The 27,282-nt window shown below is 38.9% G+C and overlaps 4 protein-coding genes across 6 annotated transcripts; 3 read left to right on the forward strand and 1 right to left on the reverse strand.

The window, feature by feature from the left end:
- The first annotated feature begins 1,182 nt into the window (after positions 1 to 1,182).
- LOC108050761 lies at positions 1,183 to 1,947 on the forward strand. Its single transcript, XM_017132598.1, has one exon. The coding sequence runs from the start codon at positions 1,274 to 1,276 to the stop codon at positions 1,823 to 1,825; it is 552 nt and encodes a 183-aa protein (XP_016988087.1). The 5' UTR covers positions 1,183 to 1,273; the 3' UTR covers positions 1,826 to 1,947.
- Positions 1,948 to 5,613: 3,666 nt separating this feature from the next.
- Positions 5,614 to 6,771, reverse strand: LOC108050758. Of its 2 annotated transcripts, none has more exons than XM_017132594.1 (3): positions 6,498 to 6,771; positions 5,837 to 6,408; positions 5,614 to 5,751 (listed from the first exon to the last, which is right to left on the reverse strand). In XM_017132594.1, exons 1-3 carry the CDS (start codon positions 6,696 to 6,698, stop codon positions 5,676 to 5,678), a joined length of 849 nt encoding a protein of 282 aa, XP_016988083.1. In that variant the 5' UTR covers positions 6,699 to 6,771; the 3' UTR covers positions 5,614 to 5,675. The 2 variants fall into 2 exon arrangements, with proteins under 2 accessions (XP_016988083.1, XP_016988084.1); XM_017132595.1 differs by having other exon boundaries at positions 5,696 to 5,748.
- Positions 6,772 to 12,311: 5,540 nt separating this feature from the next.
- LOC108050734 lies at positions 12,312 to 18,058 on the forward strand. The gene is made up of 4 exons (XM_044457018.1): positions 12,312 to 12,953; positions 13,495 to 14,037; positions 16,281 to 16,796; positions 17,765 to 18,058. The coding sequence occupies exons 1-4, from the start codon at positions 12,312 to 12,314 to the stop codon at positions 18,056 to 18,058; spliced, it is 1,995 nt and encodes a 664-aa protein (XP_044312953.1).
- Positions 18,059 to 23,051: 4,993 nt separating this feature from the next.
- On the forward strand, positions 23,052 to 25,449 carry LOC108050754. 2 transcript variants are annotated; one of them, XM_017132590.1, is made up of 4 exons: positions 23,052 to 23,173; positions 23,949 to 24,109; positions 24,552 to 24,724; positions 24,865 to 25,449. In XM_017132590.1, exons 1-4 carry the CDS (start codon positions 23,167 to 23,169, stop codon positions 25,283 to 25,285), a joined length of 762 nt encoding a protein of 253 aa, XP_016988079.1. In that variant the 5' UTR covers positions 23,052 to 23,166; the 3' UTR covers positions 25,286 to 25,449. The 2 variants fall into 2 exon arrangements, with proteins under 2 accessions (XP_016988079.1, XP_016988078.1); XM_017132589.1 differs by lacking the exon at positions 23,052 to 23,173 and adding an exon at positions 23,789 to 23,892.
- The last annotated feature ends 1,833 nt before the right edge of the window (positions 25,450 to 27,282 follow it).

Raw genomic sequence — 27,282 nt, forward strand, 5'->3', positions numbered from 1 at the left:
TCTGCGGATGCTGGCTGCCTGTCAGCCTGGCACAAAATTAGATTTAAATATTTGGCATTTTCCATCAATTTTCATATAATGTAGCCTGCCCCCCTCACCCCCTCTATCCATTCGGAGGAGATGCAGGTCCTGTTGCATGGAGGAATGCTGATAGTGAGTGGGATTCGGCTGTGGCAAGTCATTCCAGCCCACTCCCAATGCCACACACACATAAATACATATATAGGGATTGAAAGACAGGCACACAACCACACATGCTCAATCATTTATGCAGCAATCAGTGCTGACGTCTTTTCCACACGTACGATTACCGGCATAGAGAATCGGGCCCTACTCTCGGTTATGTGGAGCATATTGGGAATCGAAATTGAGTGCGGGTTAACAATGAGGCAGCTGAGATTGGGGCAGCTCCTCCTGAACCTCTGTTGCCAGTGAATTTCATGAATTTAAATCAATGGGACCGGCTGCTCAAGGATACCTGAAAACTTCAAAAAGTAAGTATGGGCATTATAAATATTTAAGTGCGACCTATGAGAATTATTTATATATACATACTTTTCACTACTGATAAACAATATACCCCCTACTTTTACCTTCTACCTGTTACATATTTTTTCGAGCCACTATTAACCACTTAATAATTCATTCATCACATCAAACACAACCATTTTTTACAAATACCTATCCTTATAACCATTATTTAAATTGTCCTTTATATTTTAATAATAAACTCATGAACTCGAGAATCTAAAAAAGCATTATTCTTTACATATCGCACAGTGCAACAGCACGAAAAAGTCGATTGGATGATTTGAAGGTTGAAATCAAATTAAGTCGAGTGAATAAATTGACTTTTAGTGCATATCAAATTCGCAAAAAGCGCACCAAAATAAAAATGAAATGAAAAAAATGCGTTGAACAAATAATTTGAAAACGAATCCATCGAAATTCATCGTATTCAGGCAGTGAAAGCTTATGGAAAAGGCAGTGAGATGTGACAAGCCAAAAAAAAAAATAAAAAATATAACCAAAAGCAGAGAATTGAGAGCTGAAATAAAATCATAAAGACCAAGGAAAAATTGTCTTCCTGATGGTCTTTCATGGTGAAAAGTTGTAACTTCAAAACTAAACAAAAAAGGGAAAAGAAAGTAGTCGTTGAAAATATTGCTGGTGGGAGAGACCCTTAACTTCCACAAAATCAAACTTCTCTTCACAATTGCCACATTGAATATATTTTTTAAAAGATACAGTAAAAAATTGAGTATTTATTAAGATGAATACCGAGGACTTGGTGGACTTCACCGAGTTGATTAGTTGCAAGAGCCGATGCGAGGAACTAGCTCTGCCCAATGTGCAACACATCAAGGATATACGCGAGTTCATGTCCGATCCAGAAAACTTTAACGGCGATATTGATGAGTTGACTGGTCGCCTAAATGCAAAAGCAGAGCAATGCCACAATGTACTACAGACCTTGAAGGAAAGGCTGCAAACAAAAACGGTGTCTTTACAAAAGGTTAAGGAGGATATTTTTGAATTAAGTGCGGAGATTAAAAAGCCTAACAATCGATTTGTGATGAGCAATGAGAAAATACAAATTCGTTTCTTAGACGAAACTGAGACCAAGGAATATGAGGCGATCGAGGCTATGGATCGTTATGGTATCAAGATGAGCTCCCTTTTTAGCGAAATCCTGGCTTTGGATAGCGATGTTGATTGTGTGACCTATTTGGAGGGAGTTTCCCGAATCAATATAGAGTATGTAAAGGACTGGTATAAAAGTGAGATTCAAAATAAGAATGATGAAGTCCCACCAAATCATTAATTCACCCGAGAGACCGAATAGTTTTGAAGCTTTTCAAGCCAAATTTGTATCAGTTTGTTAAACCATTCACAATCTTTAAGCCATCCCCAGTGAATAAACACAAAAGCAAGTTTACTGTTTAATAAAATGCATTTTAAAATGGTATTGGAAAGGGTCTGTAATTAAAAAAACAAACCCTTACTGCTTGGAATTTTTAAATAATGTTTTAGGGAAGCTTTTCTACACGTTTAAAGAGTTTAGCTTTAAGTAATCTTCTTCGCTATTAAATCCTATCCCTGAGAAACCCTCCTCTGAGATTGGCTCCTCCGAGTTTTTCTCCCTGCTTCCTGTCCTTCCTCCTGTTCCTCCTTTCCGTTTACCTGTCACTGCCAGCCCACTGGCCGCTTCATCTTCATTCCCCGTCCATGAATAATCCGTGCGACACTTGCGTTTTATGGCTTTGCATAGTTAGGAGCTGTTAAAGGAGGGTCCTGCTCCTGGACAGTGTGCTCAGGGTGCTCCTCTTAGCCAGCGTTTAACCGGACCTGGGGAGCGAAATCTGCAGCTGCACGGAGAAAACAGCATAAATACCTTGCAAGAATTTCATTTCTTTTTTTTCAATAAAAAATAAATTCCAAGGGGTCTTAGTTCTCTAGTTTTATAATATTATGTGTTGCCAATTTCATCCCTTTCTTTTTATAAAACCCCCCCTACTGCCAACTGTCGAAGTAGTTCAATATTGATAGGTGCTCACTATGACAAGTGATTTAAAAAAGAAAGTTAATTTGAATCAATTTTAGTTATCCAATAATTAGGATGCGTAAAAGATTTGGAATGTGAGCATCTATGTCATTGATGGCTTATATAGTGCCAGAGATAATGTACATATTAAAGACTTAAGTTAATGCATTATTGTTATGGAAATATTTTTGACTTAAGATAATTTATTTCTTATTTTTGTACTTAGAAACCTTCCTAAAGGGAAAAATAGCCCAATTTGTTTAATATTTATGAGGTCAATTGTCTTATTTTCATATCGTAAACAGAGAATTTATATATTTTTCTCTATGTGTGTTTTAGTAAGTTGGATGGCGAAGCAGGAAGCCAACAACAGGTTGCGTGCCAATGCAGTTTTTCATTGTGAAATGTCGGCGCTGATAGCGAGTGTAATTATTATGCTGGACTGCGGGTATATTCCAAATGGTGGGGGAGGGGTTTTGGTTAAGGAAGAATAGTTATATTTCTGATTCTTTACACTCTTACTTGTTTCCCACTTTTACTGTTGTTGCTACCCACTTTCAGACGCATAAATGCCGCTAGTTATGCAATAAATAAAATGCAATTGTTGCGCCAGAACGGCTAAAAACTGGATTGTGAGTTTTGCGGAGGGGGGCGGGTGTCTTTTTGGCTCCGGGTTTTGCCGCCATGTTTGCGAACAACTGCAAGATGGCGCCCCGCATCCGTTATAGCTGAACATCCCATCCAGCGCACACTTTCGCTGCTTTTGTTGTTGGGCGTCTGCTACACTTCCGGTTGCTAAAGTTGTCGCGTTGGGTGCGTTTTTTGTGGGGGTGTGGGTGGGATGTCCTGTGCCAGCTTACTTTGGCTCTGCTTTAATTTGACAAAATATTTAAGGAGCGGCGAAATTTACGCTCCTCGAACAGCAGCAGCATCAAGGCAAAAGGTCAAGGGGTGGCATAAATAATGCAGCGAACAACGAAAACGACAAAGTTGCGGACTTGAGCTAACCGGCTGCTGGCCAGAACTCACTTGGCCTGCATAGAAATTCCAGTTTACAGTTGCTAATTGAGTGTGCCGAGTCTGTGCAGGTGGCCTAATGTAGGTAATTAGTGTGGGCAACTTTGCCAAAAAGATTCCGGCACAAACTTGCCACGGACGGGCTTTTGTCAATTGCATAAGTTGTAGTCGTGGGCGGAAAATGCATTAAATGTAAGATTGGATAACAAAGGTTTACATTTAGGAGATGTCTATGGGCAGCTTAAATCAATTCGAGTAATCCTTTAGTATTTAAAGGTAGTTAATTGGGCAGAAAATTGGAATATGGATTAGTGTAAAATTAATTTTGAATAGTGGTAAGAGTATTCAAGTCGTTAAATCTGAAAATAAGTACTATAACTAAAGAGAGATAACTTCTGAAAATACGTATTAATACTAAAGAGAGTTAGCATTGTTCAAGACTTAAGCAACACTTCTATTAAAACATCACAATAATAACAGAGTTCCTTACGGAATCAAAGAAAAATTTAAATATTTGAACACACTTACTTCACTTAACAAAACACTTACTAAACAAAATCAAAACAACATTTCTTTAAAAAAAAATTCCATAATACACTCACACTCTGAAAATTATGATAGTTTATGGCTCCAGCAATTGGTATTATTATGGATATATACCATTTCATAATCGAAAGGCTGTGACATCGAAAGGGCTGTCACTAAAATGACAATTTAACAAACCATTATGTCTAATAATAAACGTCAAAGTGAATCTAGCAAATATGGGATAGCTCTCAGGCAAGAAACATAAAAGCCTATACAAATTTATGGGCTTTTGGCTAACTGGAATTCCATGTTTGGGCGTTGCTATGCATTGGGTTAAAACTCGATTAAAGCCACGCACAAGCACACCGGGATAATGCAGTTGTTGTGGGACTATAGCTGACCAGTTTATGGTCAATTCGAGAGCTGTCCGAGAGCATCCACCGGCAGGACTCAACGATCCAGGACAGGTGGGCGGGCTTTTGTCTGGACGACGTGGACAACTTGCCACATGTGGCAAATTAACTTAAAATTAAGCAATTAATTTAATTAGAGCACGGCATGTGCACAGTGCGGCCCCAAAGATTTGCCGCACACGCAACAGTTGCAATTAAGCAGCCTTCGCACACAGATGCCCCCGCACACACACACAAGCACAGTCACACAACCACACACTTACACTCAAACTCACACAAACGGGGAAAACAATGCTGTTTCAGCTGCAATTGCATTTTAAGCGCATGCGGATATTACAAACTCAAATTGATAAAGCCAAACCTGTGCACATGTGTGTGGCACGTGCAAAAACAGCAATAAAAACCTGGTTATATAAGTTGAAAAATTGGCTTACGCCTGGGACTCAGCGTTGCCAAAGAAAATCAAGTGCCAGCACATATGCCATTCGAATGCAATTCATTTCTCCATTAACCAATTAAACGCAATTCATCAACTGACATTCGCAATTTACAAAAAAAAACACCGTATTAATAAGGGATGTGTGTAAAAAGTTTTATAAATTAAAATTCGTACTGACAGCCAACATTGAAAAGGTTTTAAAGTCAAACGGAAATTGCTTTCAATTAAGTGCAAATTTAAATTTAAATGCTTTCCCGTAAAAGTTTTTAAAATATACTTCAGAGCGGCAGTATTTTGCGAAATATCATTGTCAAATGAAAAGAAAGGTGAAATAAAGAAAATCCCTGGGTACCTCAATAAATTCTGCTGTGAAATAAAGTTTTCAAATAATGTTGACAATTGTACATTTAATTTTGAGCAGAATTACCTCTTAAACTTTATAACAACTCACTGCATATGCTATTCATTTGCTCTGTACACCAAGTTGTAAAAATTTAATTTTTGACAATTTATATGTTAGAAAAGTAACATTAAATATTTGGGAATAATTTTGTATAAATATTTCTTTGCTTGCATAACGTTTTAAGCAAGACAAACAAATATTTCCTTGTTTTGGAGCTGTAATTAATTAAAATAAGTAAACTCTTGTCAATGAATTTGTTTTCAGTCAATGTATTTCACGCTTATGGCTAAGATCCAATTAGAGTATATCGTTATTTATATTGTTAAGTCATCAAGCACTTTCTGCGGCATTTGCTGCTGCCAAAAAAGGGAAATTCATCCCCATCAGCATGCTGTACAGCTTTCTGCTATCGAAGAGAATAGAAAAAGTATAGAAAATGAGTTAAATGATTGATAAGCGGCTTAGTGGTGATTTTATTTATTTTAGCTTACTAGATCGAGTCGGAGCACTTGCCCTGGGCATCTCGCACTTGATGATTTCGGCAGCGTGCTGGTTTCTTTGTTGCCGGCATCGAAGATCGTTGAACCTTCACCTTGAAAATGGGCGAGTTGTGACCTTTGGGCGGTGTGTACTCAATGCTCTCGGGCAAAGTGGGCGGTGTAATTGCAGCAGCAGCAGCCGCTGCAGCCATTATGGGTATATCCTTGGATCTGGCATGGAGTGGATGGGGATGAGGATGATGCAGTGGCTTGGCTGTGCCCCCAATCGGTGTCTCCACGATCATCAGATTGTTTAGCCTGGATCTGGGCTTAGATATGCTGGCCGCGATGTCAGCTAGAAGATTAGAACTGAAGCTGGAATTTAGCTTGACCTCGCCGACGGTGGATGTGGTTGCCACAGAAGTTGCCACAGGGGCAAGTGTGGTAACTGGGCTCTCCGGCGGTGCTGCCACCGATGTGGTGCTCGCTGTGGTGCTGGTGCTCGCCTCTGTGGTTAACTTGATCGGTTTGACGGTCAACGCACTGTCATCATAGTAGTAATCCTCCTCATCGTTGTACGTCTCCTAATTGAGAGATCCAAAGTTATTTTTAGCACGCTGGCAACTCGTTAGCTGCATATTGTTTAACTGGTTTTCGGGTTTCCCGCACTCACCTCAGCCAGTCCATTCTGGCCCACCTCGATGATGGCCACATCCTTGATGCTTACGTGGATGTTGAATCTGCCCGTCTGTCGCTGATCGAAGACCACTCGCCCTGAATCGGGCAGCTCACTAGTGGCCGGCGTTTCAGCCTCCTCGATGGGCAGCGTTTGGACCAGGCCAAAAGCCATCAGTGTGAGCGACACCAGCAGCATTTTCAAATTGAAACCAGTTCTAAAAGGGCACGAAAATAATCTCTGCTGCCAACACGAGTGTTCTTCTTGAAGGTGCGATCACAACTGCGTTGCTCGCTGTGCTCGAAGGCCCTACTTAAAGGCACAACTTAGCTGGGCAACACTGTAGAAAAATTGCTGTCATAACATGGGTTACATTGTCGTAATTTCATTTTAGAGTGAGTTAAGCTACAATAAATTTTACATATTTCTTCAGAGAACCAAACTCCAACCGAAAAACGTATTTCTATGCAACAAAACTCTCCTAAAATCTTTAGAAATAAAATCTTAAATAATTTTAAAACAATAAAGTAGACTTATTCTATTTAGAGCTGCCCTCAGGACAATGTTTAGGTGGACAATATTTTATCCCTTTTTGAACTTATATTTCTCCCTACTTTTCTCTTTTTCATGTCATGGAACAAACGCATATTTGTCTTATGATTTTTGGTTTTAAGGCTGGCAAAATCAATTGGCCCCAATTTAAGCACGACTCTGTGCAAATAACCTGCTTTTAAGTCTTAAGCATTTCAACTGCACCGATTAAGGTGCATTCAAATACTCCCATGCACATTTAAGCGGGACCATATCTAGCCCGATGCATATACATAAATATATGTCCACAATATTTACTCTCTACTGGGCAAACACAAACGCCACATCTGATGTGCTAAAGAGTTGCTCAAAAGAGCTGGAATGGATAGCTGTAAACTAAGTGACCAACAGCCGGGCTAATACCAAATACATATAATGATAAAGGTAAACAGATAGACATACGAGCAAATAGTCCAGCAGTCCAGTTGAGTTCACTTGAAGTCTGAGTGACGTGGGAATAGTTTCGATGTGTTTAAGCATATTAAACTATTTAAATGGGTATTTAACGCCGCCTATATTGAGAGTTATCCCCAATGTAGATAAATCAGGATAGAGCTTGAGATTTATGTTCTACCATTTATATACCGTACTTAACCCACAAACAAATCATAATTCAAGGTTCAGCAGGCACGACCATTCGAAGTTCATCGAAAACTCATTAATTAATCGATACCTAGATCCATCTAGTTCTACCTCTCCAATTAGCTTCCATTGAGCAATTAGGAGGTCAGTTTCTTGTGCGTAGCCAATCAACGCTTCGGGTCGATTTACATAACACCTAACCACTAATTATGCAATTATGCAAGCCAGTTCCAGGGAAATCATATGCCAAGACCACTTCTCGACCACCATGGTCCCTCATTTGTATGCAACGTCATGCAGAGTGCAAAATCAGCATTTCTCATTAGATGAAATTCTCAGATCCCAAAGCGAAGAAAAAAAATATAGCCTCAAAAAATTAGATTAATTTGAAATGAAATTTCATCCAGCTGCCCGCCGCTTTCCACTTTTCCTTCGGGGCTGGGCGGCATTTGTAATTAGTTTTTAGCGAATCCTGGGCCGCAAACATTTCAAGGTTTAATGCATGGCTGGCAAGCCTTGAGAAAACTTTTTCGTCTTTTGGGTCAGAGTCAGACCTCTGTCAAGCTCAGCTAAAAAAAGAAATAGACGGAGAAGGGTAGAAAGGAGCTGGCCGCATATGAAGTGTATAAATTACACTTCATCATGAATTTATTATCAGTGCTGCAGCAGCTGCATCTGGAGCTGCCACGAATGCACCACTGCAGCACGCTGGCTCAGCACAAGATGTGCTCCTTTGCTTCTCACCTGCACACAAACACACACACAACAAGAAGGGATTTCGCAGAACGAAGTTGGGAATACCCTTTTATCATTACATACATTTTAAGGAACATGTAATAACTCAATAGACAAATACATTTAGGGTTTATTATAGTTTAAAATCTAGGAAAGCGCTCTCAAATCATACATGTTTTTATTTACTTAGAATAATTTCCAATTTCTATATTCATAAAAGTTTTCAAAGCTTAAAATCATTATCATAAAATAAATACCATTAATTTTCTTAATTATTTAGATAACACAGTTATTTCATTATCATTATTATCCACTTATAATTTTAAACATTAAAGTCCTGAAATTACTATAATTATCGTATTATTTATTAGCACCTTTAAAATTATAAACTTATTTGCAGATTTTTAAAACTGATGTAGATTTTTAACTGCTACCTTGAACCTTAAGAAGTATTTATTTCTATTTTTACCCTTGTCAATTCTTTTAAGATTTTTTAAATGTTGGTTTCGTGTTACTGGAAAGGTTATAAACTTTCTAAAAATCTTAAAAACTCTTAAGAAAGAGTATGAATGGGGTGCTAAACACGCAGCCCTGGCAACAACATTGCTCGTGGAATGTTGACCAGAGCATGCATTTTTCGCGCCAGCCAACTTGAAATTGTGTAAACTCAGCGAAAAAATATTAATTCTAATTTCCAAAGCCATCCCAGACCAAGCACTTTCGCCTTTGCCGTAATAAATGCTTGTCGTTTAGCAGCACCTTTAATTCTGCACTTTGCGAGAGACGGAAGAAATTGTTCCGTGTGATTTTCCCCTTTTTTCTCTTTTTTACTGTCGTTATACGACCATTTGAAGCTTTCATCAATTAGCTCCTTGAAAGCTGAAAAAAGGAGACAAACGTTGAGTAGCTTTTAGTGTCGTAAGACCCAGGGAAAGGCTTATGCAAAAAACTTCTGCCTTTCCTACTTTTCGGCAAAAACGCTTTCGTAAATAATTGTCAGGCAAATAGGGCCCAGTTTGGTAAATCGGATTCTCGAGTGGATGAGTGAAATGGACTGTTAATTGCAAAAGCAGCAGATGTTCACTTGCCGAGATGCAAATTTTACACTTTTCTTAATAATGCCACTTTGAAGCAACTCGAAATGATTGACCTGCATTTTGAAGAGGTGTCGATTATAGCTCAATAAATTCACAACATTTTAATGGCAGAACGGATAACCCCAGATCAATATTTGAGTATATTAAACAAAAAGCGTCTTTCAAACGCTTGGGACAGCTCATTTTATAGAGGACATTTGTTGGCGTTACACATATATTAACTCTGCAAATAACAACTAAACAACCCGCATATAATTCAAATGATTGGAACACAAAATCGTTAGTGGTAAAGAGAACATTTGCAAAATGCCCTGTTGATTTTAACTTATAATTATATTAATATGTGGACGAGGTCATTGATATAAATCAGGCTTTTGTACATACATATTTTATATCTTTACTTAGAAAATAAATTACCCAATCTCAGAAAATGGGTTTTTGTGGCTTACTTTAAGAGAGGTGTCCATTAAAAGTGTGCAATAAATTGTGTTTTGCATTTATATTCACTTAATAAAAAGTTGTAAATAATTTTAGAGTCATTTATTGCTAGATGGCAATAACAAAAATAGAAACACATATTTTGTGCAATGATATGAAAATAATATAATTATCTCATCTTCCAGTTTTCTAATGTAAACAAGTGATTGTCAATGTCAAATGTTAAATATTTCCTGTCAGTGAGCCTAGACAATTTTTTTGATTAATGGCGCGATATATCTAAAGCTCAAATATGAAGGCAAACAAAAAATAGGCCTATCCCATGTTGTCAACGAGATTGTGTGTATGCACTTTGGCCTTAAACTGTCGGCAAGCGATTTAACCCAGCCAGGTGGCAAAATGAAAAAAATTAATTCGATAATTAAACACAGTGCGTTCGTCGTTTTAATCTCTGCGCACATTTTGCATATTAATCACTTAATTAGGTTAACATTATTAAAATAAACACGCCAGACTCTCTGCTGGTTTTGCGCCCGTATTTATCAGGCAAACACACGAGCACAAACACACACATGTTATATAGATGAGACTTTATTTTATGTGACGCAGGTGTTCAAAATGGTGGGCTCAAAGGCTCATTTAAGCCCACTCTGTATGTATGTGCGTTCATTAGGCCAACTATACATGAAGCCACCTAGCGGGCACTCGATGTACTCCCGTGAAAAGTTTTCACACAGAAAAAAAATTTACAAAGCTAGCAGCGTATTTTTAAATATTTAAATAAAGATAGGTAACTTAATGATATTCAAAACAAAAAAAAATTGTGTATAACATTTTACAAATCAATTTATTCTAATTTATTCACAAAAAAAAGTAAATAAACCAGTAAGTAACAGAGAACAATTATAATTGAAATTCAACTATTTTTTGACTTTTAGAAACTATATAAAAAGTTACCTTTTCTTTTCTACACCATATCTTCTATGACTAGGAAGTGATTTTACTATTTGATTTCCAAAGACAGAGATTGTAATTCTTTGAAAGGTTTTTATTTCAAAAGAAGTTGTTTACCTATGTCAGTGATATTTTTCCCCAGTGTACATGCGAGGAATGCCAACGATTAGATATGAAGAAATTCATACGACAGTCAAATAAACGCGGACTGCAGCCCAAAAGGAATGTGTGTGTATCCTTATCACAAGCCACATAAATAATATTTATTGTTCTTTATGGGGCAGCTCCAAGGGCCGCGAAGATGCCAACCCCACGGCCTAGTGTCAGTTGGGAAACATTCAAGTGTTTCAAATATTTTTTAACAGCTTTCCCCCGACACTCGCACACACACACACGCCCCAGGAAAATGTCTTCATTGCGCTTTAATGAAATGCGTGGGATGAAACGGGGGGTTGACAGCGAGTGGGGGGATTCCCCGTTTGCTCCTCTTATTTGCACTTTAAATTGCGCACAAAAGTATGCTCCCGCCTTCATAATAAACACAATTTATGTGCCGCCTACCTTTGCGTTCCCTTTTTTCTTTTTGGCAAACATTTCTCTGCCAGAACTTTGCGATTAAGTAATTCCAAAAGTTGTTTGTAAAAAATTACTCAAGTTCATGGAATGTGTTTGCTAGTAATATTTTAAATTGAGCGACACTGCCATCTGATATTAATAATATTTTTTTTGGGGCCATGAGCCCAGTGTCTCCGACGAAACTTTCAGCAGACTTTCCTTGAAGTAAGGTTCATACCGCCGCAAAGAGACATCAATCAACTTGAGCATCAATCATCCTGAGGTTCAGTTAGCAGAAGGTGAGTGACGAATGCCGAGGAGATGGCAGCCAGGATTGCAAGGTGACAACAGAGGAAATTATATTTGGACGGGATAATTGTTCAACGCTTGACTAAATAAATTCGAGTATTTTATTTTGATTTTATTATAGCAGCAATTGTTTTGGGAATATTAAAATAATTGTGGCCAGTCGAACTTTAAACTGTTCATATACTTTATTTCCCAGTAAGGTGGAAATATACTTTTCCTTACTTGCTGTACTTTTATTTGGCTTAAAGAAGGAGACAAATTAATTTGAATACTTTAAGCAAGGGGTTGACAACCCTCGACATATTCTGCTAACTCATTCGGCTTCTAATTGTGGCTTCAAACTAAAGGACTTAACCCCTTTTACATTTGATGACTTGCTGCTTTCGTGCTACTGAAAGCTTTAACTTTTAGATCTCGAGTTGGATAAAAAAAAACTATAAACGTGCCAACTTTTTAGGCGACCCAATGTTTCGATCAAGTTCAGTCTTATAAAATGTTCGGTGGATTGTATTTCGTTTGCGGGTTTTTGCTCTTTCGCAGTGTCTGGGGCATGCCTGTGCATCCAGTCGATGGAGGGAATTATGAATCGGAGTACATTCATAGTTTGATCAATCAAATGATCGCTGGATATCCCATCGAAACTCTGGTTACATATGGAGTAAATCGTGAGCTTCAACGATTTCGGAATATTGTGGCCAATTCCGTTGAACAAACGTTAACGGAGGAGTTTAAAGTACCAATTGTTGTTTGGGGACTAAGACGCAATGTCAATTTGCGCAATTTACTGGGCTACAAAACTATGATCTGCGTTAGCATTACTAGTGTTATCCCCGCAGAGGAGCCCATTTTTGATGCCCTAACCGATGGATTGGCAGGCTTGCACTACGTTCCAATGCTCTTTATATACAGTCGATTGGAAAGCATAAAGCCAACCAAAGTGCAGTTGAACATATTTTTCGCCTGGTGCTGGCGGCACAGGTTCACCAATGTATTCATCACCTTTCAGCATATTGTTGATACTAAATCTTATAAACCCTCTTGGTACAACGAACTGCATTCCTACACACCGTTTCCTGAACTCACTCTTCGAAATCTAACGCAGACGGGATATCAGTACGTGAACATATTGATGGATCTAAGGGGCTATGAGTTTCGAGTGCCTGTCTTTCAGGATGCCCTAAGTGTGTTTCAGGTATTAAATCTGTGTGAATCACACGAAATACAAAAGAAAGTTTGAAAGCATTGAGGGCTAACATAAAATTGTTATAATTGTCATCAGTTTAGTATTGGGAATCGGCTTCATAATTATAGAAATAATTACGGGTGTCACATAAATCTTCGACAGTTTTTGGAACGGTTGATTTCAAATTCAACTGAAATTTAACGTCGGATTCACAGAATCTGTAAGGTATTTGATGTGTATCCGGATTAAATTGGGTTGTACTTAAAAAAAAAGTTGATTTATTTAAAATTAAAGTGGTTTTTGTGACACCGAGATTTGATTTTTGTTTCGAGTTCGGTTTAACAAGTTTTCTATGGCACTTCTAAATGACTTTTTCGTGGAGTTTTAGGGAGTATTTCAAATGGTTCGTAGCAATTTGCAAAACTTAATAAGAAAATTAAAATAGTGAACTTAAATAAATACGAAGTCAGTATTTAAAAGCATTCGTTCAATTCCAGTCAGAACACAAATGTAATTCCCCTTAATAAAATTTATTTAATTTATTTCCCAGCTCAAAAACGGTCGTCTATCAGGGTCCCTGGGTCATCTGCTGGCCACCTACGTGCACCAGAGAAAGGGGCGTCTCCGCCTGGAGCCGGTCGCCGATGTGGACTGGTTTAACTACCCGGAGCACCTGATGCTGGCCGCTGCCCGCGGCGAAATCGAGATGGGCGTTCATCCGTATTCGCCAATGCAGCCGGGCTCCTCGTTGACGAGCGGCAGTTTCACGGTGGGCATTACCAAAACCTGTGTGTTAGTGCCGTGGCAGCGCGTATCGCCTGCGGCCAGATTCATGCTGATGACTGCCTGTGTGAATGGTCCGTTTTTCCTGGTACTCCTCCTAGCGATGACCGTATCCTGGAGGCTGTTGGGTGGGCAGGGCCGACGGGGCATTCACCTCGCGCTGGTGACCATCTTCCAACAATCGCTGCCGAGCAGAGAATTCCTGCGACTGGCGCAGTCCTACAAGTACATCCATGTTGCCATACTCTTCGGATGCTTTATATTGTGGTCAAAGCGCACGGCAAATCTGTCATCGGTCTTTACCTCGCAGGTAAGCGATTCCTCTCTGATTTACTGATACTGGAAAAAAATTAAAGGTGCACTTGCTTTAACTCTGTAATGTCTTGTAAAAAGGTGACCCGGAATTGGATTTCTAGAGTCCATAATTTTATAAAATTTAAGGCGATTTCAAAGTGACATACCTCCTCAGACTTTTGGATTAATTCTCAAAAAATATGCATTCAAATTTTTATACCCGTTACTCGTAGAGTAAAAGGGTATATTGTATTCGTGCAAAAGTATGTAACAGCTAGAAGGAAGCGTTTCCGACCCTATAAAGTATATATATTCTTGATCAGGGTCACTAGCCGAGTCGATATAGCCATGTCCGTCTGTCCGTCTGTCCGTCTGTCTGTCCGTCTGTCTGTCTGTCTGTCCGTATGAACGCTGAGATCTCGGAAACTATAAAAGCTAGAAGATTGGCATTTTGCATGCAGATTCTAGGAGTTCCTACGCAGCGCAAGTTTGTTTCAAAAAGGTGCCACGCCCCCTTTCACGCCCACAATCGCTTATATACTATTTTAAAAATTTAAATATTTCGGAAAAGTAAAAATGCAGTTTTATTGTGTTTATCAATACCTATCGAAATGTAGAAGAAATTTTTCAAATCGGACCATTCGTTAAAAAGTTATGCGTGATCAAAGTTTCTATCTCCATCTCCCTCGCACTCCCTTTACCTGAGTAACGGGTATCTGATAGTCGGGGCACTCGACTATAGCGTTCTCTCTTGTTTATTTTGACGTTGATCAAATTTTAGACCCATTTTCATGATAGTTATTGTTATGTTTCCGATGTCTTGTAAAATGGTGACCCACAATTGGACTTCTAGAGTCCATAACTCTACCGTTAAAGACTTGTGATTTTATTCTGCATTAAAAATTTTCAATTTAACGTTGATCAAAATTTTGACCATTTTCATGTTAGTTATTTCAAGTTTTCCGATGTTTTGTAATAGAGTGACTCAAAATTGGACTCCAAGAGTCCATAACTTTACCACACATAGGCCGATTCCAAAGTGGCATACCTCTAAAGTCTTGTGATTTGATTCTCTAAAAATCTGCATTCAAAATTTTCAATTTAACGTTGATCAAAATTTTGACCCATTTTCATGTTAGTTTTTTCAAGTTTTCCGATGTCTTGTAATAGAGTGACTCAAAATTGGACTCCAAGAGTCCATAACTTTACCAAACATAGGCCGATTCCAAAGTGGCATACCTCTAAAGACTTGTGATTTGATTCTCTAAAAATCTGCATTCAAAATTTTCAATTTAACGTTGATCAAAATTTTGACCCATTTTCATGTTAGTTTTTTCAAGTTTTCCGATGTCTTGTAATAGAGTGACTCAAAATTGGACTCCAAGAGTCCATAACTTTACCAAAATTAGGCCGATTCCAAAGTGGCATACCTTTAAAGACTTGTGATTTGATTCTCTAAAAATCTGCACTCAAAATTTCCAATTTAACGTTGATCAAAATTTTGACCCATTTTCATGTTAGTTGTTTCAAGTTTTCCGATGTTTTGTAATAGAGTGACTCAAAATTGGACTCCAAGAGTCCATAACTTTACCAAACATAGGCCGATTCCAAAGTGGCATACCTCTAAAGACTTGTGATTTGATTCTCTAAAAATCTGCATTCAAAATTTTCAATTTAACGTTGATCAACATTTTGACCCATTTTCATGTTACTTATTACTAAGTTTTCGATGTCTTGTAATAGAGTGACTCAAAATTGGACTCCAAGAGTCCATAACTTTACCAAACATAGGCCGATTCCAAAGTGGCATACCTCTAAAGACTTGTGATTTGATTCTCTAAAAATCTGCATTCAAAATTTTCAATTTAACGTTCCCATTTTCATGTTAGTTATATCAAGTTTTCCGATGTCTTGTAATAGAGTGACTCAAAATTGGACTCCAAGAGTCCATAACTTTACCAAACATAGGCCGATTCCAAAGTGGCATACCTTTAAAGACTTGTGATTTGATTCTCTAAAAATCTGCACTCAAAATTTCCAATTTAACGTTGATCAAAATTTTGACCCATTTTCATGTTAGTTATTACTAAGTTTTCGATGACTTGTAAATTGAGAACCATTTATCCGATCCGATAAGAACGTAATTTGTGTTAAATATGTGTACATACATGATATTTACTTTGGCTCTATTCAAAGAAATTTCTTGTAAAATAATTGCTTCAAGAACTAAAATCCGATTAAACAATTTATGTATTCTAGATGCTTGGGTCGCAGATCGAAACCGCTAAAGATTTTCTGGCTACGCCTTTACGTTTAATGTTAACGGAAACGGAAGTGGAAATGTATTTCACCGCCGGACTTCTGCCTTCGGCGCTGAGGCCTCGCCTCCTGGTGGTCAACAAAACGACGCTGATGGAGCACCTGGGCAGTTTGAATACCAGCTACGCCTACTGCACCACCTCGGAGTACTGGAATTTGATTGTGTTGAAGCAATGGCGAATGTACCGCCCATTATTCCGACGGGCTTCAAAGATGTGCACCACGCCGCAAATACTGCGATTTCCCATCCAGAAGAATTCGCCCTTCGACTTCAACTTCTACCGCTTTCGCTCTGATGCGCTGCAATTTGGCTTTTTGACGCATTGGTTGAGGCAAAGCATTCGGGAGGCGACTGAATTGGGCCTAGTTGTTAATCTGACCGACGAATATCAGCCTTTTCAGAGCCTGACTCTAATGGACATCGAGAAGCTAATAAAACTATACATTATTTGCTTGGTAGGCTCCACCGTGTGCCTTTTGGTTGAAATTACTTGGAATTATTACAAAAATATAAGGGCTGAAAGATAAAAATATGTTTGTCTATTAGATTTATGGATTAACCATTTATTTAAAAAAAAAGAAAATAAAAAAAATTAACATTTATCAGTATTTTATCCAAATTAAAAGTTATCAGAAATAAATATTTCAAATAAATCAATTTATACATTTTAGTTATTTTCACTTACAGTATACCTTTCGATTATAACGGTAAGTATAATGTTAAAACTATTTAAGTCGTTATTAAAGGTTTTAGTAAAATCATTTCAAATCCTTATTAAATACGCAAATTGAATCGTTACACAAAGAGTAAAAATGATTTTAAAAATCAACTTACAGACGCTATATTTTTTGGAAGCTACTAATAAATAAGTTGTGGACAATTTTGAAAATGACCAAATCTCAGCCAATCTTTAATAGAATATGAAACTAATGTTTCGAAACAGCCGGTAATCATGCGACCATTGCACTAAATCCTGAAAAACTGAAATCTGCCTTAGGGGCGGAACATCCATATTTGAGCGCAACTCATTTGGCTTAACTTTTGTCTGGAGAACTTCACGAAGCAATCGAAGGAAGGGACTGAGAGGCGATGGGCAATTGGAAACATATCGACGACTGGGTAAATAGAAAATTCAATTTGAAACGATTGCTTACTGGATAACGAAAGCCTGCTTGCCTCCCTGCCAGTCTGTCTGTTGTGCACTTTTGGGCCAGCCTTCAGCAGAACTTTCCACAGGCAATTCGCATGGCATACGCTGGTCGTTTCCATTCCCATCATGTCAGCTCAGCTCAGCCCAGGACCCAGCCCCCTTCCAAGCCTGGCCCAATCCTCCCCACCGCCCATGGCTCCTGCCCACTCAGCAAGTTGGCCACAAACAAACTTCCTGTATCGATGGTAGCGCACACGTACCGTTATCGCCCAGCCCCCGGGCCAATATCTAAGTGAAAACACAGATCAACAGTACGACAATCAGCAGAGAAACAGGCCCAGACCCCACAGACTCACATCCGCACTCAGGAACACATATTCCCATTTCCACTTCCACGTCCACATCCACATCCCCATCCACATCCACTCCCTTTCCAATCCCAAAAATCGCACCTGCAACGTAGGCAACATGAGACAAGGCAAAGGTAAAGGCAAAGGCAAAGACAAGGCCAAAGGCCCCAAGGCATCTGCACCGGAGAAAAATCGTGATCTAAATCTAAAGGTTTAAGTCTGGGTTTAGGTGTATATATTTTGTTAAACAAATAATTAATTCTAAATCTGGGTTTATAAGAAAATCTTACAGAGAAACCAAATACAACGGGCCTAAAAACATGAAGTTGAGTAGATTGAATAAAACAATGCAGCTCCTTCAATTGCTTGACATAGCTTCTTCATAATAAATAAATTATTATTTTGTTTTTAAATATTAAATCTTCTGGGAGTTGGGAAAATATAATAAGACGTTGTTTTTTGATTTTTTAGCCCGTTTTTTAATGGAAAGCCAAAACAGCTTGGTAATAAATGAAAGCTGACATATTGCTATTTAGCTTAACAAATTATTGAGAAAAGTGACATAACAATATTTAAGCAAATTGTTTTTATAAATTTTACTTTTAGCCAATTCTGCTTAATTTTATACATTTCCCTTTATCGACAATTGCTGAAGTGACATTTTTCCATTGTGTTTTTGTTCCAAGTGTGTTCTCCATTCTCCCCCACAAAATGGCAGGCAGGTTACAAATTGTATGCTCCAGCTCCCCGCAGTAGATTCCACCTTCGAATTCCACATTCCCGCTGGCAGGAAGCACTTTGATTGGTTGGTGGAGCCTTACCATTCCCCTATTTTTGCACGTATTACGGCCAGTTGCATTTCTTGGATTGCATTTAAGCAACATTTATGCATTTTTAATGTGACAGCTGAAATGATGAGACGGCTGCCTAGCATTTCCCATTCCCCCCCACTGTTTCTTTGTGCTGACAGCATGTGTGTAGACTTGTGCACCTGCCCCCCGTGACCTCCACCCTTTGACCCCATGGCACATGCATTTTGCAGTGTCAAGAAAGTTTCACTCTCGTTTCACTGAGGCCAAGCCCGACAATTCCAGTAAATCATTAGATAATGTGCCAGGGATTTGCGTGGGCTCAGCACATCATGCATGATATATTGGACGGATCATACATATTTTAGGCTAGGAAAATGGTATTAAGCACAATATGGAAAACAGTGAATATATATATTTGTATATTGCATACACATTTGCAATTAATTGATAGCTATTGCCAGCAAAAATAATATTTACTGTCTACCAAATGTATAACAATATTTCAATAGGATAACATTTAGACCAAATTTCTGTTCCCGTTTAACTCAAACTTAATTGTCGGCAATTGCTATAACGTTGTAGTATGATTGCATGTTGTCTTGCAACTGATCAATGCAGTATTATAATACAAACGAATTTAGGTAGAATTTAAATTTAATTAAATTCTAAGGGAAATTTTGTTAATGTTCTGGCCAGGCTGGCAACATCTGCTTCAGTTGGTTTGTATTACCATAAGCTGGCAGCCACCACCGCTCCATCCAGCACCAATAATGGGCCACTTTGGGCCACATCCAAATGAGGACCTGACCACAATTGACTGCCAACTAGGCGCGTGCATAATCATTGCAATTTTGTATGATTTCCAGCCTTTTCAGTCCCCTTTCGACCGCATTGCCCCCGCATCACAATCGCCCCACTTCAATGGCAAATGGAACGCGGCGACCGCAAAAAGCAACGGACGTACATTGGTCCTGTATCGACACCAGCTTCAGCTTCAGCCCGGGGACCAACATCCTTACATCCTTACTCCGCTGCCCGTAAGTATGCAATGCTACTTGTACCCAGCATTTGGGAAAAGCAGGGGGTATATTATATTAATGCAAATATTAACTCTCTGATCCTACACTAAAATATTTTAAAAATTATATTAAATAGTTATCTTATATCAAACTTATGACTGGCGGACATGTGGCTAAATCAAGAATAAACATAATTTAAAGGTCTTTTCACTCTTCTCTGTCAGTACATAATTCTTTTTCGGAATTTATGATTATTTATGATCCAACATTTTAATATCAAAATATTTTCAGAAACTTATAAAACCATGTTTAATTGCATCATCAAGATTAGACATATTTTATAGAGCGCCTTTATGTGCGTTGCCTTTTAACATTTTATTATTTTGCACAACAATATGTATTTGGTGATGCAGTGTCATATTATAAAGCGTTTCTGATCCTACATTTGAATATTTCATTGTTTTCAAAAAATAATAGTTAATGACTAGTTATACAATAGTGCCGCTGATAGACGAAGGCCTTTATTAATAAATGACATTTAATCCTGTTTTTGTCAGAATTTAATCCATTTGCACAAAACAATGTAGTTCACCTTTTGCTCTTTAAACATTTGGTTTACAAATTTAATATTCATTGCATAAATATAAAGTTTATTTTAATTTATGTTTTATATATTTATAAAATGTTTTCTTCTTGCCATAAGTGTTAGGACTGTGTATAACTAATTAAGTACACCATTCGAAGTACTGGGTATTTTAAAATTGGGTCCTCCAACCATCGCGTCCTTAGTCGTTGTGAAATGGAAACAGGAGCAACGGCAGCAGCGTCAACTGCAAGTGCAACGTGGGTGTTTATTAGCATGATTAACCCCGCCGCATTGCCGCACAAATTGCAAACGCATTGAATTTAGGTCAGCGTGGCGGATAATGAGGGGGCTGACTGCGGATTGGGGGCGTGTTGTTAGTGGTGGGGGGTGGAGTGGTTCTGGTTGGAAAATGTCAGAGCATCTTGTAATTTGATTTTGCCGTCATCCTGGCAATCGGCGCCGCTGCTTGTTGGCTGTTTGTGAGCTGGCTGTTGGTTATTGGCCTGACATTTTGCTGATTGCGATGGCCAACAAAGGATAGCTGGCTGAGCAGCAATTTGAGTGGCTCAAAGAAATGTATACCAAACAAGTCAGAGGCTCGAGCGTAATTAGTTTTGAATGCACTTCAGAGGCAGGGAAAGTCACGCATTCGAGCCATAAACAAAAAGCCGAAAGGCTTGTCGCACTTGGCTTGTTTCGTTCCATTTCCGGTTAACCACATCCTGCGTAATAAGCGGCACTTCCGCTCCGCAATAGACTTAAACTGTTTTTGTTTTTGGCCCTACCATTGTTACTCCTGCCATGTTCTGTTTTTATTGTGAGTCAAATTTTTGTTTTAGGCAGAAGACAGGAGCTGGCGCAGGAGCACCAGGATGCTGTCACTTCCGGTCGCCTTACAAAAGGTACATTGGGAAAAAAGAGGTGAATAGTACTTATAATAATAAATAAGTTACAAATTATTTAAATATTATTATAAAATAAGGGGTTATCGACATTTAAAAGCTGTTGCTTCAATATAATTACTTTTTTAAAGAATACAGTTTATTTTGGGATTAAAATATACCTTTATCTCTGAGATTTTAAAGCCTTTTATTTGGAATTTCTAGCTAAGAAACCGCTGGATTGTATAATACAGTTGATTTATTAACTTGATTACGAATTTGTATCTTATTTTTCTCTCTGCAATCGGTCGGTCTCAGAAGTTTCTGAGCTTTGCATGTGAATGGCACGTTTTTGGGACTTCTTCGCAGCCCCTGCGTGCCATTCAAAATGCAGAAGCCGCAAACTGGAGCTGCATTTTTATTTGCATTTCACTCGATGGCTGCTACAGCAGAGCCATTGTTGGTGTAATTGCCTGTGTAGGACATGGCACTTGGCTAGCCAAAATGGAAGGACCGCGCCTTCAGCTGCAGTGGAATTGCTTGTTTGCCGAGAGCACCAACTGGTGGCCCAGTATTCTGGGATGGCATACGTTGAATGAATTCAAGTCCGTTTGCCTGTTCCAAGTACCGAGGGCACAACAGTCTAATTGTTCACATAATTAACCCACCCATCGGAGCAGTCGATGTTCAACTACTGCCGCTTTCATTAACAATTCGCACATCGCCTACGAATTGCGAGAGCAGCCAAAACACTTAAATAATTCGCTATTTCAGTGTAATTGCGTTGCAAGTTTGTGGCAACAATGTGGCCGTGCTTCAGGACTCCGGCCGGAAGTGCAGGGGCACTTGAGATGCGCCCTGCACTCAGTGCACCACCTGCCAGCCACCACGTTGTGCTATAATAGACCCACTTCCCAAACATATGTTGCACAATCATTTTATTTGCACGAATTAAGCGGCTCTCGACGTGAATGCGGCACAGTGAGAGGAAATGAAAAATTACGACTAAAACTTGAGATCTTAAAATGGCAGTTATTGTAATTATATAAAACATTGATTATGTATTAAACATTATATTTAACATTTTAATAAAAATATATAAGTAGTGCTTTATTTTTGGTTTAACTGGCGGTTTGAAAATCGAATAAAGGTATAAATACATACCTATACCCTCAACCAAAAAATGAACTTAATAATTGTCAAAGTTACCTAATATTTAGGACTAATGACCTGAAAGATTAGCCTAACTAATTTATTTTCAAAAATAGCCAGGACCACCTAAAAATCGATTTCTAATCGTAAACCGTTTTCTGAAAAGCGAATAACTTAGAGAACGTAATACAGTATTGACCTAATAGGTTTCTAACTTCCCTTTAATAGTGGGTACATCTAAAATACTTTTATACTTATATACCCACTGTCTCGTCTCCTTCCTGGTGGATGTCTGCCTGAAATTCTCCTGTGGTTGCAGTGCGGTTGTGCATTTGTGCGTGCTGCCGCTGCTACATTAGCATTCATGTGCGTGTGTGCCGGCATCCGGCAGGTTGGGAAGTGGGAAAGTGGGAAATCAGGAGAGGACCGGGAAAGGTCCTGGCCAAAAAACGCTATGCCAAGCCGTGGTGGCTGCAGCTGACGCTGATGACAACGTCGGGGTTAACTGGCATTAATGGCATGCAGTCATTCTGATTCTCCCAGGAAGCCGCCGGCGAAACCGCTCGGAAAATTGTTGAATAGCAATCGTCTGACTTCCAGACCTTGCGTGTGCATATCCCGTGGATATGAGTCTTTTTGAACTTGTCCCGTCTGCAATTTATCTCAGTCAGGAACTTCGAAAATATTTTGAAACTATGGCGAGCACTAAAACGTCAAACAAAGCACTTGATTTCGTATTCCGATCAGTTGTTGACGACATTTCAGTCTACCAAATTGAGTTTGCTGTAAGGTTTTGCCCGTTTGTGACCAAATTTTAATCTTTATCTATTGGTAGCTTAATCTATTAGACTTAGTTATTTTAAACGTTTTCCTCGATGGAGGGTGAGTCAATATTGTATTTCTCAACTTTAACTATTTCACATTAAGTGCCTGTGGCAATATCAATTTCAATTCAAACATAGTGGCTATCATTTAAGTGCTTTCAAATCCAAGACTCAATCTTTGGTGATCTACCTTTCAATCAGGAATTCGAAAGGGTTCGTTTCCTTAATGTTTTCCGAAAGCCACAACGCACCACAAAACAATTTTCACCCGCCTTTGTTATCGACACCAATGACAAACCACTTTATGCCCCATTTCCTTTTCCCCTCGAAGCTATTAAAACAGAACAAAATTGGCCCAACTGGGTCAAAGTTCAGGGAGTCAGTCAGTGGGCCGAAAACAACAGAAAATTGGAATAGAAAAATAGAAACATTGAAAAAATATGAAGCCGAGGAAAGTAGTCTAGACGTGTGCCAAATGAAATCAAACATCGTATACTGATTTCCGCGGCGAACCGTCGACGGTTTAGACATATTGATTTTATATCATCATCGATGGGGGGATATACAATATTCCATTAAAGCACTCCGTGCGTGCTGCGATGCGTGTGCTGCGGTGGCTGTCACGGTTCGACAGTCCGCCAATTTCGGCACAACTGCCAGTCTTCCTCCGACTTTCATCCAAGATGCGTGCCCAAAGGCTAAATGCCCAGGAACGCGAAAAACTGCGTCGCCAGCGCTCCGAAACGCGACTCTTAGTGGAACGATGCAATGATCTAGGTGGACATATCCCAGATTTAAGTAATCACTAATCCCACTGTACGTCCTTCTTGCAGGTTTCGAGTATGTGGTCAATCCGCCTGTGTGGCCGACGGTCGGTTTCCTAAGGAAAATCCACAGGGACTCGAGCGGAGAGTTCTGTCGAGCCAGCTACACCACGAAGATTCCTCCAGTTGCTCCCAATGCCTATGACGTTGATAGACCAATGGGATTTAAGGTAAGCCCCAAAGTATATTTTTATTTTAATACAAAAGGTGGGATTATCGATTTGATTCTGGTTAAATTAGTATTATTCAAAAGACGGGTATATATATTTACAGGCCATTTCCGGACAGATGACTAAAGACAGACGGACAAGTGTTTTTAGACTTGGCTGTTGATACTGATAAAACATATTCTTTCTATAGTCTGAAACGTCTCCTTGACTAATGTCTTATTTCACATTTCGTTGTTTCCGAACAATTTATATTAGATCGCCATGCATCTTAGCCGTTCCCAGTTTGTTTTTAATAACACTTATCACAATCGGTATCCATGGAAATAAATAAAATACCTTGCAATAGAATCATATCTTGTCTCTTGCTTAGATATTTGCACAATTCCTTGGGATGTTTTTATATTTGTTCTGCTAAACAATTAAATTATTACATCACTTACAGTATCCATCGAAAGCTGGATTTTCAGCCTTGGCCAACAAGATGCCACGCCTACCGCCTTACCGAGAACTGGGGTATCCGCCCATTGGATCCTACGCCACAGACTTTCCAGGAACTCAGTACTTCTTCACGTTCAACAAGCAGATTGTCCGTGAGCAAAAATGGGTGACACCTGGGTAATAATAAAATCTAAAGTCAGGAATGATATTAAATTGATTTAAGACATAACACTTATGATAAATCGCCAAAAGCCTATGTCAAAATTTTAGAGATTTTATTCTAACGTGGATAGTGATATTTTGAAATTGATTTCTAGGCCCTCCACCTACACGCACCATCTCAAATATCCGGAATGGGATGTGGAGACGGCTTTTGGCTGCAAGCGGATCATCTGGCCAGCGGTGGCGGTGTTCTGCAGTCCCCAAAACAAAGTCAAGTGTTCGGTGTGCGGCGAGAAGCCGGTGGGCGACTACTTCCACAACTTCAGCAGCGATGCGGACATGTGCCGGGTGTGCATGCACGTTGAGACGGCTGCGATCAAGAAGTGCAACCTGCAGGTCACGGAGCGGTACAGCAGGCAGCAAAAGATCAAGCAGTTCGTGCCCGCCCGCTACTGTGGATTTTTCCACAACCACGACGGCACTACGGCCACCATTGAGCGGGAATCGCGCAAGGTGCTGCGCCAAAAGATTCGCGTGGAAAATTACCTCTATCGCCTGAACGCGAAGATAGAGTAGTCCCTAAAAAAATTCTGTGAATATATTATTTTTTGATGGCCACGGCAATCGATTTTAATCGTATATCCTATCCGGATTAACGGAACTTCCCGTATAATATCTTCATAATGTTACAGTAATCAGTCTTTTATTTTAAAAATAAAGTTTCCTTTAGTCCTTAAAAATAAATTTTATATTTTCTTATATTCACAGAACCCTTCGCAAATGCGCTTATTAAAATACACGAAGGAAATTCCTTACTGTGAACATAATTTAAATAAAATTTTAAAAGGTCATTAGGTTTGCGAGTAATGTGATAATTGTTGCCTCAGTCAAAAATATTAATTTGCTATTAGCAAAAATGTATTCTGTCTTTTTAAGATTGATTGGCTTTCAAATGAAATAAATATCTAAAATGGCAGTGTTTGAAGAAATGGTCATTATTCCCTTAGAATGTTCAATCTTGGTTAAGGGCCTTAATTTTAAGCACATAATTCTTTGTTTTCCCCTAGAGCGGAAGTTAGCATTGGCTGTATTGTATGTTTTCATGCTGGAACATTTTAATCGCATTTCCGCCACTCGGTTTCCTCTTCCTTCTGCGCATCCCCACTTCCGGTCGGGAAGGAGGATTTGAAAACCCACACGCAGTTAGCCAAAGTCAGAAACAGAATCAGTGGCAGAGACAGCCCGTCCTTGGCCACAATGCAACAATGGCAATGGCTGCTGGCCATTGGCAGCCATTACGAACATTATGGCATAGGGCCGCCATGGCCCTGTCAATGCAAAATGGGATTTCACAGTTTGCTTGTTTTGTTTTGCATTTGGCCAGCAGCAAACTGGCCACGCCTCGAGCGAGGAGTTGGTTTTGGCCAGGCCAACTTTTGGCCATTCCACACACGCGTGAAATTCCAAATGCGAGTCAGGTTCCCTTTCACCTGGAATGGGATGGTAGAGAAAGTTTCACAAGGGTTCTTTCCCCGAACCGCTCCTGGCTTTTGATTTAAGGCACATCCACAAATCTATTTTAAGTGCATCAGGAAACTATTGATGTTTCTTTAAACAAGTATCAATTACTTGAAAGCACAGATGCAAAACTACGATAAAGTTTACTCTTCTAACTGAAAAAAAAACATAGAGGTATTAAAATGAGTTTAATGACAACTTTACAATCATTACAAATTACAAAGCAAAGCTTAATTTCATCACACCTCTCTTGTGGATAAGTTGCTCATTAAATAAAAAGTTTCTAAACTAAGAAGTTTTTGTAAGTTAAACGGATGCTTGTAAAATAGAAATTACATTTTTAAATAACAATAATACTATTATAATTTATGAAATTTCAAATTAAAAATGTTGAAATGTAGCAGTAAAAAGTTCCTCCAATCGGAAAATAAAATAAAAATGCTAACTTTAAACTCAGCTCATCATGTACAAGTTGAGAAATATTCAATTGCATTGAAACGTTTTTTAGTTGCACCACCACCACCCCAAAACATTCTTGAAGAAAATATCAATGACTTCATTTTGAGGTAACCATTATTTATTGATAAAAGTTCAGACAAATGATGAATTGATTCACAAGCTAAGATACCACCTTCTCATCCGTCTTTCCCACAAGTTCGAACCACAAGGAATTTGGCACATTCAGGAGTAAGCTTTAAGAGAATATTTTCAATTTCGTGTCCTGAAAAACCACTGAACGTAGATCGATTGCCAAATAAAAAAGAACAGCCACTGTGATATAAATGGTGAGAATTTCAAACTACATCATCAGCAACGGTTCCCTTCTTTTTGAACAATTTTCAATTTTCAAATTGAGGTGACACAAATGCGTTTCCTGGATGACAAATCGCTGGACTTGGCCGTGCAACCAAAAAGAACAGCCACTGTGATATAAAAGTTTTCGATAATATATCAGCAGCAGAAGTTCCCTGTGGTTAAAAACAGACTTGGTATTTGTCAGGAAAAATAAAACTAGAGCTTTGATGTTTGGCACTTTAGGTACAAAAAGAACAGCC

Source organism: Drosophila rhopaloa, unplaced genomic scaffold, assembly GCF_018152115.1.
Source record: "Drosophila rhopaloa isolate 14029-0021.01 unplaced genomic scaffold, ASM1815211v1 contig_115, whole genome shotgun sequence".
NCBI lineage: Eukaryota > Metazoa > Arthropoda > Insecta > Diptera > Drosophilidae > Drosophila > Drosophila rhopaloa.

Excerpts from the sequence above, each read along its gene's own strand:
- LOC108050754 (XM_017132589.1), top strand. The coding sequence starts at position 23,799 with ATGCGTGCCCAAAGGCTAAATGCCCAGGAACGCGAAAAACTGCGTCGC. Across the intron at positions 23,893-23,948 it reads GGAACGATGCAATGATCTAG|GTTTCGAGTATGTGGTCAAT; the intron begins GTGGACATATCC and ends TCCTTCTTGCAG. Across the intron at positions 24,110-24,551 it reads ATAGACCAATGGGATTTAAG|TATCCATCGAAAGCTGGATT; the intron begins GTAAGCCCCAAA and ends CATCACTTACAG.
- LOC108050761 (XM_017132598.1), top strand. The coding sequence starts at position 1,274 with ATGAATACCGAGGACTTGGTGGACTTCACCGAGTTGATTAGTTGCAAG.
- LOC108050734 (XM_044457018.1), top strand. The coding sequence starts at position 12,312 with ATGCCTGTGCATCCAGTCGATGGAGGGAATTATGAATCGGAGTACATT. Across the intron at positions 12,954-13,494 it reads ATGCCCTAAGTGTGTTTCAG|CTCAAAAACGGTCGTCTATC; the intron begins GTATTAAATCTG and ends TTTATTTCCCAG. Across the intron at positions 16,797-17,764 it reads AACTATACATTATTTGCTTG|CCCCCGGGCCAATATCTAAG; the intron begins GTAGGCTCCACC and ends GTTATCGCCCAG.
- LOC108050758 (XM_017132594.1), bottom strand. The coding sequence starts at position 6,698 with ATGCTGCTGGTGTCGCTCACACTGATGGCTTTTGGCCTGGTCCAAACG. Across the intron at positions 6,409-6,497 it reads GCCAGAATGGACTGGCTGAG|GAGACGTACAACGATGAGGA; the intron begins GTGAGTGCGGGA and ends TCTCTCAATTAG. Across the intron at positions 5,752-5,836 it reads AAGTGCTCCGACTCGATCTA|CAGAAAGCTGTACAGCATGC; the intron begins GTAAGCTAAAAT and ends TCTCTTCGATAG.